The 14,557-nt window shown below is 35.1% G+C and overlaps 1 protein-coding gene across 25 annotated transcripts; it reads right to left on the bottom strand.

Moving 5' to 3' along the window:
- Positions 1-4,678: 4,678 nt before the first annotated feature.
- On the bottom strand, positions 4,679-14,212 carry LOC112795697 (putative pentatricopeptide repeat-containing protein At1g16830). Of its 25 annotated transcripts, none has more exons than XM_029297706.2 (8): positions 13,696-14,204; positions 12,758-12,805; positions 11,996-12,498; positions 10,928-11,447; positions 8,674-10,842; positions 5,992-6,163; positions 5,742-5,829; positions 4,679-5,288 (listed from the first exon to the last, which is right to left on the bottom strand). In XM_029297706.2, exon 5 carries the CDS (start codon positions 10,832-10,834, stop codon positions 8,762-8,764), a length of 2,073 nt encoding a protein of 690 aa, XP_029153539.1. In that variant the 5' UTR covers positions 10,835-10,842; positions 10,928-11,447; positions 11,996-12,498; positions 12,758-12,805; positions 13,696-14,204; the 3' UTR covers positions 4,679-5,288; positions 5,742-5,829; positions 5,992-6,163; positions 8,674-8,761. The 25 variants fall into 25 exon arrangements, with proteins under 25 accessions (XP_029153539.1, XP_072090943.1, XP_025693588.1 ...); XM_072234842.1 differs by having other exon boundaries at positions 5,975-6,163; positions 10,928-11,159; XM_025837803.3 differs by having other exon boundaries at positions 10,928-11,159.
- Between the last annotated feature and the right edge of the window lie 345 nt (positions 14,213-14,557).

The following is a 14,557-nucleotide window of genomic DNA, read 5'->3' as shown; positions in this document are numbered from 1 at the left end:
TTTTGAACTAAATTTGTTTGAATGTCATCATCATTAAGGATTTTGGTGCATTTTGGATTTAAAATGTTATACATATAAGAAGAAGAAAAAGAAGACAATGATAATAATGATGATGGAGGAGGAGAAAATGCAGCAGGGGTGTAAGGAGGAGGAGGAAAAGGTATGGTGGTAATAACTGAAAGGTTTCTGAGATTGATGAGAATGCTTTCACAGCAGAAAAGCAGAGAATGCTAATTATGCAGAAAAAATAGAATGTTGGAAGAAGAAACACAGTTGTTATTATTCACTATTGAACTAATCATAAGGCAAAAGAATGTATGTTTTACAAATGAGACTTAGAAAATAGAATGTACCCATTCTCATGCTCATGGCCTATCAATATATACACATATGAATACACTTGGATTTCAAGAAACTCCAAGAAACTCCAGACCAGTGACTAACTCTAATGCCCATAAATTAACTCTCACATTTAATTCACAACATCTCTAACTAACTCTAAAGAATTTACATCCTTACTCTTGACATCCCCCTCAAAATCATAATTGGTCTTGGCACAATTCTGAGTTTGCTTTTCCATTTCTCAAATGATACCGATGTCAAAGGTTTAGTTAGTATATCAGCCCTTTGTTCAGCTCCTGGGATATGTATCACATGTACCAAGTTTTTCTGCACTCTATCTCGAACAAATTGAATGTCAAGCTGAAAATGCTTGGTTTTATCATGCAAAACAGGGTTGGCCGTGAGCAAAACACAATGCTCAAATTGTCACAGAAAATCGAAGGGACACTGGCTAATTCCACATTCAACTCTGTCAACAACCCTTGAATCCAAATGATCTCCGCTTAGCAAGATGCTAGACTCCTAAACTCAGCCTCAGTTGATGACCTGCTGATCGTCAGTTGTTTCCTGCACATCCAAGACACCAAATTAGGACCAAGAAAGATGTAAAATTCAGACACAGATCTCCTGTCCTCCAAATCAGAGGCCCAGTCTGCATCAGAAAACTCATAAATTCTGAAGTCTGTGCTTTTGTGGAATATCAACTATTGATCTTTAGTGCCCTGCAAGTATATAAGCAACCTTTTTACAGCCTTTTAGTGAGCAAGAAGAGGTCTATGCATAAATTGACTCACTTTACTCACTGCAAATGCCAAATCTGGCCTTGTCACAGTGGCATACTGCAGACTCCCTACCACTGATCTGTAAAGCTCGGATCACCAAATTCTTCGAATCCTCTAGCAGTTAATTGTAGAAAAGATACCATAGGAGTTAGCATGGGACTAGCATCAGCCATACCAACTTTAGAGAGTAGATCACGTATATACTTGGTCTGAGACAAGTGCAAAGCTCTTGTATCAATTTTTAAAATTTCAACGCCTAAAAAGTAACTCAAATCTCCTAAATTCTTTAAAGAGATGTTGTGAAGTTGCTGCATTAATCCAACTATTGTAGATTGATTATTACCTATAACAATCACATCATCAACATAACACAATATAAAAATAACATTATCTGTTTCGGTTCTAATAAAAAGAGAATCATCAGACTTAGCATTTTAAAACCCAAAAGTTGCTAAAGTGCTACTTAATTTAAGAAATTACTCTCTTGGAACTTGTTTAAGACCATAGAGAGACCTATCTATTAGTAATATATTAAAACAGAATACAAGATAGTCTAGATGTATTGTTAGTCTCCTTGCTTCCTATCATGATTCTAGATTCATTCTTAGGCTTTGACTCTTCTTTTTTCAACTACAAAAAAAAAAAAAAAAAAACTATGAAAATCATAATGAAACCTCCCATTAAAATTATGAAACGTTACAAGGAATAAAATTCAATGTAAATTAATGTAAAAATTTCACCTTAAGCTCCCATTAAATTTTTGAAACATTACACCTAAAATTTAGTGTACAATTATCATATCCTACATTGATCTTAAGGTCACATTACAACAAAAAAAAAATAATTCTTAAGATGCTACTACAATTATCAAATGTTACAAGAAACCAAAATTAAATGTACAAATTCTTTTAAGATTTCACAAAAGTGAGAATAATCAATCTACTTTAAATATAATTAAAAATAACATAATTATATATTATGTAATAAGAAATTACAACGGCTACTATAACGGTCACAAATAACAAAGAACAATATAAATATATACTATTTTATTTACACAAATTTATAAAATCTAATAAAAAACCATTATGTAAAAATTATAATTCAAATTCTCCATGCATGGTGCGGGTCAAAATCTAGTTTAATTAATTTACAAACAAGAGTTTAAGGTTGTATTTCAAATCCCTTTGTTTGTCTCATATAAATAGTTTGGTATAAATCCCCATTTAAAAAAGCATTATTAAAGTCATATTGTCTAATAGTCCATCCTCTAGTCAGTGCTACACTTATCATAATTCTAATAATTGTAGGTCTTATGACTGGACTAAAGACTTGACCAAAATCAAATCCTTCAGTTTGATCAAAGCCTTGTGCCACAAGTTTGGCCTTGTATTTTTGTATCTTTGGTAACCTTTTAACAGCATACATCCACTTTGAACCTATCACTTTTGCATTAGGTGGATCCTCAACCAAGGTCCATGTATTAGTTCTCATAAGAGCATGGTATTCCTCTTGCATAGCAGCATACCAATGTGGTATTTTAAGAGCCACAGCTGCATTTCTAGGAGGACTTTCAATAGACAAGTCTGAACTTCCAACAGGCAACAGTAGAGTGAAGTTTTGGCTTTAACTTTCCTGTTTTTGACCTTGTGGTCATGAGGTGTTGATTCTGAACCTCAATAGTAGCAGGTGATTCAAGATTCTGTTGAGCAATATCTTGTGAAGTAGTAGGAGGTGCAGAAAGAGGTAGCTGTTTTTCAATACCAGTGATTGGAATGATATCTGAACTTGTACTTTGAGAAGTAGAGGGTGGTGATTCTTTTATTACATCACTAGGCACATCACTAGTTGTTGATGCTACAGATTTATTGTTAGTACCAATAGTTGGTCTATCTGAAATAATACTTGAACCAGAAGAATTATTTGAGGAGTGAATTGATGGTATGGTAGTAGAATTATGAGTGTTTCAAGTATTGCTATTAGCTAATTTAGGTATTAAAAGTTCATTGTATGGAAAATCACTTTCATCAAAAAGCACATCTCTTAACATATATATATATATATATATATATATATATATATATATATATATATATATGTATATCTTACCAGAGGGTGATAGACACTTATACACTTTATGATCAATAGCATATCCTAGAAATAAACATTTGTGGAATTTATAATTAAATTTGTTCTTGTTATAAGGAGTTATTAAGGGATAGTAGGTTGAACCAAAGGTTCTTAGAAGAGTATAATCAGGTTGTTTGGTAAACTAGAACCTTTGCCATTGTCTACGATAACCTGTTCAGGACCATTATAGTCTGTTTCTGAAAGGAGGTTGTCAGCATTGGGTGTGATTTGGTGTGAAGCACCAGTGTTTGGATACCATGTTGGATCAACAAGAGAAGTTGGAACAACCATGTAAGCAGATGGATTGTGGAAGGCAGGGTTTGGATGGGGGAATTGACGATGAACCAAAAACTTGTGAAGCAGATGAAGACGCCAAAGTCTTTGTTGAGGGAGGCCTAAAAGATTGATTCTGGGATTGAGAAGGGGGTGGAATCTGTTGATCAAACCTATGGAAACAATGCCAAGCTATGTGACCAAATCTGTCACAGACCTGGCATTGAGGCCTTGGTGAGCTATAGTTGAATCTGCCATCTCGAGATATTCTTCCACCTCTGCCTCTGCGATTGTAGTTGGCACGACCAGAGGTGAAGGAATTGGAGAAAGAGCTTTGTGCAAGATGAGCCTGAGGGAGTAAAGTATCTGGGTTCCGAAACTGCTATAACATATCATCATGTGACATAATGATGGTTTCTACCTCACATAAAGAATAGAGTTCAGGTTTGGAATTGATCATAGTAAGAACATGATATTCAGAATTTAAACCAGCAAGAAGGGCATCAATATGTTCTTCTGATGTGAGTGGACTCCCAAGAGCAGCCAAAGAATCAGTAACTTCTTTAATCTTTGAAATGTATTGTGTTGCTGTTAATCTGTTATTGATATTCTTCAGGCTAGCTTTTTGAGTTGCTTGATCTTGTATTTGGTGCTTTTAGTAAAGTAATCCTCGATCCTATTCCAGATTTCATAAGCAAATTGGCTGCCAACCATCTTGTTGGAGAAAACTTCCTCCATTGAATCCAACAAGAAGGAAATGATGTTGTAATCTTCCTGGCGCCATTGCTTGTACTGTGCAAATTCTTTACCTGAAAGTCAATCTTGATCTGATGAAAATTGAGGAGGAATGGATTGTTGAAGATGGCTCTCTAAATCTTGTCCTCTAACTGCTGCCAATGCCTGCTGCTGCCATGTTCGATGGTTGTTTTCACCTAACTTGTTGCTAATGGCATTCTGAAAGGATTGTGGTGTAAAAGATGAACTATTCGGAAGAGGAATATTGGGTGTAGATTATGAAAATTCATTTGTGATGGAAGAAGCCATGGATCAATAACCTTTGGCTCATGATACCAAGAAAGGTTTTTGAGATCGATGAGAATGCTTTCACAGCAAAAAAGCAGAGAATGCTAATTATGCAAAAAAATAGAATGTTGGAAGAAGAAGCACAATTGTTATTATTCATGATTGAACTAATTAGAAGGCAAAAGAATGTATGTTTTACAAATGAGACTTAGAAAATGGAATGTACCCATCCTCACACTCATGGCCTATCAATATATACACATATGAATACACACTTGGATTTCAAAACAAGGGGGAAACAAGGGGGAAGATTTAAATGCAGAGACAGGTAACATGGCATTTTTGCTCTCTTAGAGAAATGCTCTACGCTTTTGCATGACTAGAATATACATAACATTCGAACAACTCCAGAAGCCTCCAAGGAAATCAAGTAGAAAGATAATATTTAAGACATTACTTTCTCCTTCAAAAACAAATGCACCAACATAGCAACCTCTTTTACTAGCAATAACCGACAGACCATGCAGCCAAAATAGGGTAATATCTATACCAAATAGAGACATGGCCCTTCACGCTGTATCATGGAGTGTTCTAATACCAGTTCTGAGAAAACTTTGCATCAAAAGAGAGGTCAACCTTAAGAATGTTCTTGCCATTGATGTGTTTGGATATGCACTCAACAACTATGGCCCTTGCAGCCTCAGCTGAATTGGTTGGTCCTGAATTGTCATATCTTCACTGAAAATTTTCACGAAAGTTGTAATAAATGTTCAAAAGCGTCAAAATTTGAAATGACATTATTAGTGTAAAGATAAAAAAGTTACTCCTTCCATTTCAAAACAAGTGACAATTTTGGAATAGTGGCATATTTTGGAATATCAATGTATCACTTTGTCTGAATTGACCGTTATTTTGAACCAGAAGAAATAAAATAGAAATATAAATTGTGACTAATGTCTTAAAAATTGCCTATGATTTATGAAAGCGCCTCAAATTTGGGAAATCAAATTCATTGTGTTATGAAATTATTAACTGAAGTAACAAACTAAATTTAAGTGCTGCGAGAAAAATGATACCCTTTTATCAAATAATAATAATAATAATAATAATAATAATAATATCCAATAAGTTCGATGAACAAATAGGAGGACTAGCATGCATTACTTAAATTGTAGAAGTCATAAAATTTACCTATAGAAATAAGTTCCATCCAAGCTCCTTCAACTCTCTATTATTCAAAGCTTCCAACATGGCGTTCGGTATCATCTGCTACATTACCCTGTTGCATCATACTTATCAGAAACCATGGCACTTGAGTATGAATTATTAAAAATTCATTATTTTAGATTTACTATAATATGAATGCCAAAACTGAGAGTATAGTGATAGACACAGAGAAGGCAACACGTGAAGAATTAGTTTACTTGAAAGAATTAAGAACCTGCACCGGGGTATTAATAGCAGCTAGCTCAATGTGAGCTTTCGGATAGGTGTTTTGGCTTTATCATCAGTGCAAACCACCACGCTCACCTCAGGAAACTGTTAACACAATGAAATTGACGAGCTGCTTTTTTGACGCTCCTCTTGCCATTGCAAAACTTCTATCATTGTACCTAAGATCAACTATTTACTTAGCTTACTTTCACAAGAACATGAGAGGAGGAAAAAGAAAAGAGGTGACAACATAAGATGGGATTAAATAATTCAGAAAGCATCACTACCATCACAATCAACACTTAATCCAATTCCCATTCAGAACTCCTCATAAGTCATAAATAGAACTTTTTAATTATATTTTAGAAATTGAAAAAAGAAGGTGCTCTGAAAGCATCAGACCAGTAGAATCGATTTTCTCACGGCTGCTGATGGTATGTTTCTTACTCAGCATTCCCCCTTTCTCCTTTTCCATTTTCTATGTTTCCCTTTTCACGGGATAGGTGCTCATTTTAAGGTTCTTGCAACTCTGAGCTTCTAAATACTAAGTTAATATTGTAAAGGGATAATACTTTGGAAGGGTTTACACTACTAACACAACCTTGAAGGTGATTTTTCTGACTATCTTTGCAGCACTATGTGTGCAAATATCTTATTTTCATAGCCATTCGATCCCTATTTCCATTCAGAATCCACTCACCCACGCATAGCCATGGCTACCTTGCTACTGGACATTGACATGGACACACGGGGCACAAAACAGACAATGACACAGCAAATTCCAAAAATTATAGGACACCAACACGACAAATACACAGATACATAAGATTTACAATATCTCCAGATTTTCATAGATGTCAAACAATTAATTTCCATAAATTTTTGAGATCCCTCTGGAAAGGAGTATTATTGACCTATGCCACATACATTACCTGTTTCTAAGTTCCCTCTAGGACACCTGGGGAATCATTTCTATTAGCATTTCATAGAACATATAACATGAGACACTTGTATAATAAATAAATGAATAACAAGAAAAACATTGACCATGCCAGATTGGAGTAAAGTATCATTTTTGTCCCTAACGTTTGGGGTAAGTCCCAAAGTTGTCCCTAGCGTTTCAATCGTTCTATTTAAGTTCCTAACGTTTCAAAATTGACTCAATATTGTCCTACCGTTAGGGATCCGTTAACAAAATTGACGGCGGGACAAAATTGAGACGATTTTGAAACGTTAGGGACTTAAATAGGACGAAAACGTTAGGGACAAAAACGATACATAAAAATAAATTTTAATTTAATTTTATCTTTCAATAATATTAATTTTTTACTGTACATATAGTATTCAATTATTCTTTAATTACATCTAAGTAAATTACACTTAATCACATTACTTTTATTTTAAATAAATTTATTTTTTTATAATTTTAAAGAATTTTGATACATTAGAGAGAAAGGTATAATTATTATTGTATATATATTATTTTTTTCTTTTATACAAATGTATATACTAATTATTCTACAAACATTTCATGATAACTAAAAATCTTTAAGAGTAAAATTATTAAAAAAAATTAATTTATTTAAAATAAAAGTAATATGATTAAGTGTAATTTACTATGATTAATTTTACTCTTAAAGATTTTTAGTTATCATGAAATGTTTGTAGAATAATTAGTATATACATTTGTATAAAAGAAAAAAATAATATATATACAATAATAATTATACATTTCTCTCTAATGTATCAAAATTCTTTAAAATTATAAAAAAATAAATTTATTTAAAATAAAAGTAATATGATTAAGTGTAATTTACTTAGATGTGATTAAAAAATAATTGAATACTATGTATAGTAAAAAATTGATATTATTAAAGGATAAAATTAAAATTTATTTCTATGTATCATTTTTGTCCCCGACGTTTTCGTCCTATTTAATTCCCTAACGTTTCAAAATCGTCTCAATTTTGTCCCGCCGTCAATTCTGTTAACGGATCTCTAACGGCAGGACAACATTGAGTCAGTTTTGAAACGTTATGGACTTAAATAGGACGATTAAAACGTTAGGGACAACTTTGGAATTTATCCCAAACGTTGGGGACAAAAATAATACTTTACTCTGCCAGATTGTATTCAGGTTGTTTCCTTTCATGTTTTCGACATGCTCATTCGCATATGTTTTCCACATGTTTTCAACAAAAAATAATTTGAACATGGACATGTAAGGATGCGTGGGTATTCACCGTATTTTGGTATCATGTCAACAGATACACCATCACCGTGATATAGCTGTGCTTCATAGCAATAGGCAATAGTATAATACTAAAGAACTATCAAACATGTTAATCTCAACTGAAAGAAAATGTTTTGGAATTCAAGAAAATACAAGCAGCCTGTATATATAAATTGAAGCTTTATGAGCAGTCACTGGCATATTTGAAGCAATAGCCATTAGTTTTGTATGCTGCAATGTCATTGTATGATGTGGGAAGTTCACCATAACCTAAAGTAATCATAAATTTGACCAATAATAAATTACTGCAAACGTTCCAATAAATTACTAAATAGAAAAATTAGCTCTTCTATTTCATTCCTACATTCACAACAGCCAACATAGATAACAGCATCATAGTTAAAATACTGCCAATAAAGGAGGTAGGATAAATAATAAATCTAAATTAATACTTACATATTGTTATCAATGTGCTGATATATTCAGGATAAGTAAATTGAATGGCCCTTCAAGAAGAAATTGGATGCATGTTAAGCATAAGAGCTCAACAAACTGCAGCAATGTCTGATAGGTCTTCAGAACTGGATGAATATGAAAGTAAGTTCTGTTCCGATTCAGAGTTGGTATAAACTTTTTCTTTTGCTTCTTCACCTTCAGTTTGTGCATTTAAGATTGATGAGTGCAACACCTTTGCAGATAATAATCCTAAACCTCTCATCTTAGACAACAAGTTCAAAGTAGAAAAGTATGTCTCTGATCCACATGGAAGTTTAGATATGTTTAATAAATTCCTGTCACTCAATTCTACCCTAAAATCAATCATCTCTTGTAGCATTACTTTAATCATTTGAAGATTTTTTTCTCTGCAAAATACATAAATCATCAGATTAAATGTATGACCATCAGGTCTAAGACCATTCACCTTCATCTGGTCATACATTGCACGGGCCTCTTGAATTCTTCCACATCTAAGTAGTGCATATATGCCAACTCCGAATGCTACACCGTCAAGTGGATATTTTTTCAATACTGCAAATCTAAAAACATCAGCAGCCATGTTATATTTCCGAACCTTGACAAGCCCTCCTATTATCACAGTATGGATGTGAGCATCAACATCAGGGTAACTCATGGAAAGACCACGGTAAACATTAACTGCTTCTTCAATTCTTCTCGAAGCACAAAGTCCAGTCAGTAATCCAGCAAAAGTATAGTTATCTGGTGTAAAACCTTTATCAACCATATTATTATAGAGTTCAACTGCATGAGAGGGAAGTCCAGCCTTAACAAAAGAGCATAAAAGTGCATTACATAGCACTAAATCAGTATCTACATATCCACAGACTAGTTTGGGTAATAGATTAAACTTGGGTAATAGATAAAACTTTCCCGAAAGACAAATTGTAGACAACAATGAAGTAAAGGTATAAGAATCAGGTTTTAGATTTTGTTTTGACAAACCGGCAAAAACTTCAACTGCATCCTGATACCTTCCAACCTTTGAAAGGCAATCAATTAATACATTACAAAGAATTAAATCCGGATTTTGGTCAGTAGATAACATGATCTTTAACAAATCTAAGGCTTCAGTGACCATGCCAGATTGCATAAATGCCTTGAACAAGATTGTATATGTCACAACATTAGGGGAACAACCACTTCCAGCCATTTTCAAGTGCAGATTGCGAGCAACATCAAGTCTCCCCACTTTACAGTATGTATGGATGAGAATCGTCCAAATGTTAACAGACAATTCAAACCCTAAAGAAATCATGAGACCCAGCACTTGATACACTTGAAGTAATCCATTCATCCTAGAGAAACAATTGAGAAGCATCTCAAACATGGGAATGCTGGGATAATAGCCCATCCTCAACAGGAGTCGAAACACATAACCGGTGTGAGTAATATCATTTAACTTAGATAGATGACAAAGTGCATAGTTAAAGGTGAAGAAGTTTGGGGCTTCCGTGTGGTGGAAAACCCTCAATGCGAGATTGGGTTGGCCAATTTTAAATAGAACATCCATGAGGATATTACGAGCAAATGTATTAGGTTCGAAGCCCGAAACTTGCATCAGGTGATAAGCCTCAAGCACCATGGGATGCATTTCGGCATGCCATAAAATCCTTAATAAGAGGATGTAAGTTGCACGCTTTATGACACATCCTATAGTCTCCAACTGAAAAAGAATAACTTGGAGGGTTTTGTAATGGTTGGTGAGACGTTGAAGCACTGGGACCATGTAATCAAGGGCACGGATATCATGAGAGTAATTATAATTAAAATCATTATAGTAATTCTGGCGCTGGGCAGTCCAGATAAAAAGGGAAAGGGTAATCAAGTCAGAGGGGCACCTGGCCACTGTGGAATGCACAACATCAATCCTACTCATAACCAATTCCATTTTGGTTTTTGTTTTAGTTTTGTGTTCATTGATGATGTTACTACTACTGCTGGTGTTGTTGCCACCACCCCACTGCAAACAATGACAGGATGATGCGTAGCAGCGAGACAAGAAGACACGAGCTAGCAGTCTTGTCACTCTCATGACCTGGTGGTGTGGCTTGCTGTTGTGAACAAACAAAGCCCACCTCATGTGTTTCCAAGCACACATAAGCAAACCTACAAAATACAAAACATATATCATGTCATTCAACATCGTGAATTCACAGGGGGCATAAAAAAAATTCTGGACAGAAGACATTACATAGCAACAGCGAGAGCAAGCTCAAAGGTTGCAGCCTTGCGGGAGATACATGTACATATCAACAGCAACGAAGGAGAGAGAAGACTTAGCAGCAGCTGCAGTGAAGAGATGGGTGTAACACTGAGAAACAAATGGCCGCCATTCAGATATTTTTTTTGTGAAGATGAACATTCCTCTAGAAAAGCCTAAGTCACATCCATAAACCTAAACAGGGTGCTGAGGAGCAAAACAACTGCAACAACCAGCAGCAACAGGACGAAAAGATACAACCAAAACAAGAATACAAAACATAGATCAATCAACACAAAACAAAGTAACTAGTAATCAAAGCTACAGGCACAGAACAAAAGCTTCAATGATCAATTATCCTGTTTTCCCTGCCTCCTTTCCAAGGCTCCTTATAAAACGAAATCAGCCTTCACATCTCCCCCACATCCACAGATTCTTTGTTGAATATTTTCATGTTTCTAGTTTTCCATACATTCGCTCTCTTTTTTTTGCACCTTTTAGCATCGTTGTTCTAAACATGCAAAGAAAAACAAAATGACCAAAGAACAGAACATAAAAGACTCTTCCTGAATGAAAAACAAGACAAATATAACAAAAAAATAAACTTAAAACTGCTAGAACCTTCCTATTTTCTCTCTCTTAAAAACAAACTCTTATTTATTACCACTGACCTCCAAATCAAACTATTGCAAAGTGATTAATCTCCTTAGGAAATTAAACAGTACTACACAACACCAGAAGAAAGACCCTTTTAATGAATCTTCATCATTTGATTATCACGCTAGGAGACAAATTTTGAGTGTTATTGAAAATGTTTTCTGCTCTATTATCTCTCTCAGTTTCTCCAACTTTAGTATACTAGCCTCAAGAAAGGGAAAAGAACAAAGAGAACAATAAATTAAATCAGTTAGTTTTACATACAAATACAATTCATCTAAACCTATTACAAATTAAATCAACCAATTTTACATACAAATACAATTAGCGTCAATAAATTAAAACAGCAAAAATCCAGTATAAAAAATTAATAAGAATAACTTAGGGGAAAAAAAGACTCACCTACCCTACACTGCAGAAGCAGAAAGTCAGAACAGAGTCAGGTGCGGTTTTCCAACTTGGGGTCGTTTTGCAGTGTTGCACCGTTGCAGAGCAGGCCACCGTCGAGAGAGCGCAAAACTTCAACACGAGCAGGGCAGAGCCTGCAGAGGAGCCAACGCGATGACGACGGAGGAAGCAGAGGCAGAGACAGGCGAGGCACGATGGAGCCAAGGCGGCCGGGACATCACAGACGGAGAAGGCAGAGGCGAGCAGACACTGGCGGCGGGGGATGAGGCAGAGGAGCCGGCAAGGGGAGTGACGAGTGACGTACTCTTCGTTGGCTGCCGGTGTTTAGCGGTGAACATGCGGAACTGCGGTGAGTGAGGTTGAGAGGTGAGAGTCAGTGAATCTGTGAGTCTTGGGAGATAGTGAGCTGAGACTTGAGGTTGTGGATGGCAAGGTTCTGAAAACCGGACCAGTTATCGAACTGTTCTAATTACTGGTTCACTGGTTTATTGGTTCAACTGTGATTCAACGGGAAAAACCGTTTTATAATAAACACCTGATTCTATAAAAATTCAATGAATAAAGCAACTGGTTCTAAACACTGTTCTACTGCATTTTTTACTTCAAAAGGGGATCATAAACAACTAGTTCTATGAATAAATAAACTACAATGATGATATGTAATGCCAAAAATAGGCCAATGATGAAATAATAAAGGGTTTCTCTCTTCAATTCTATGTTCAAGCTTGTAGCAAACCAGAATCAACAGAGTAATACCGTTGAAATAATCTTCCTTCTTAATTCTTATATACCTCAAAGAATTTCCTACAAAATGAAAATTGAACACAATACACGGCTTTAAAATAAAAACAAAACAACACTCAGAAATCAATCACCTCTTCCAAACATAGCCTTAAAACAAAACAGAACAACATTCAGAGTATGAGCATTGACCACAAAAAATTGATTTATGAAACAAAACAAAAACAGAAGAACAACATTCAGAGTTTGAGCATTGATAACAAAAAATTGATTTCTGAAACAAAACAAACAATGAACAAAACAATGAAAACAGTAATTTTTTTCCTTCAGAAGAAGAAAACAATGAAAACATGAAGCGTATAATAAATCAATGATCACCAATATCCAGCAAGAATCTCAAAGACAACAATAAATACACAACAACAATTTAGCAAATAAACAAGAACAAGACCTAAATAGAAAATCCAACAAATTAAATCGCAGAAACCTAGCAATTTAGCAAATCAAAACAACAGCAGCCCAAAAATTTACCAGAACACTAATGCAAGCGGAATCATCATGCTAATATGTTTTCTACAAAGATGCTATTTGTGCAGCTAAAATTTCCTAATTAGTAAGATCGAATTATTCTAATTTTTCACATGCAATCAACTTACTAAGTTTCTAAAAGCTAGAAATGATAAAAACCAACCCGAAATATGGTTAAAGCATTTCATCAAACACGTTGAGTGCGGTAAACTTAAAACGAAATAAGAGATTTCAAAGCTTAATATCAATGTCATAGAGAAGAGAACATAACTATTGTATACTTTAATTCAGTCTATGGAAAAAATCCAAACCACTACCAAATCAAATAATTACTTATTGTAATAGAAATAAGAAGTTGCAGAGTTTGAAGCAGAGTATTGGTGTTGTGTGAGTGTATTGTCTGGGGGCGGGTTTAGGGAACTCACGGCGGCGATGAAAGAGAGCAGTTCCACGGCTAGGTGGAGCGCGCGGGTTGGTCGCAGAGTTTGAAGCAGACCAACGTGGCTTCCAGACGAACGCGAATGCGAACCCGAACGGTGAACGGCGAGTGAACGCGAACGGTGAACGCCGAGCAAACTTGAACAGCGAAGAACGCGAACGAAGACGACGGCTGAACGAAGACGCGAACGTGAACGGCAAACAAACGGCGGCGGAAGCGCGGCTGAACAGACAAAGACGACGGACGCCGAGCTCGAGGAAGCAACTGCGATCGGTGAAAGCGAACAGGGGTTGAAGACTTGGAGCACGAGGGAAGCTAGATAGACGGACGGACGTCTGCTGTGGTGTAGGCTTCCAGTGCTAGGGTTTTTTGGCTGAGTTTTGTGAATGAAAGAAAGGGAGGGAGAAAGGGAGAAAGAAACCAAGGGGCCTCAGAACCAAGAGTGAAAGTAAACCAAACCAAACCAAATTGATTAAAATCGGATTGGTACGATTCTGGTAAATGGGTACTGATGAAACAAAAATTCATTAAAAAAACAAAATTTTTATCTTAAAAATTCTGTAAGTATAATAAATATATAAAATTAATAGAAATAATTTAAATATGTTAAACACCAAACACATTAAAAACTAAACACATTAAAATTTAATTATTCTGTTGGTTTCTATAGTTTCGCGAAATTTTAATTAGGTCCCTATACTTTTTTTCTTTTTAATTGGTCCCTATACATTAATTTTTTTTTTCAATTTAGTCCCTATTAATGTTAAACGTCAAAAAAATATTAGTCAATTGTGAAATTACTTGTATACCCTTAAGGACCTAATTGAAAAGAAAAAAAGTATAGGACC

This window comes from Arachis hypogaea, chromosome 4, assembly GCF_003086295.3.
Source record: "Arachis hypogaea cultivar Tifrunner chromosome 4, arahy.Tifrunner.gnm2.J5K5, whole genome shotgun sequence".
NCBI lineage: Eukaryota > Viridiplantae > Streptophyta > Magnoliopsida > Fabales > Fabaceae > Arachis > Arachis hypogaea.
This window is presented reverse-complemented; position numbering and strand designations above follow the sequence as displayed.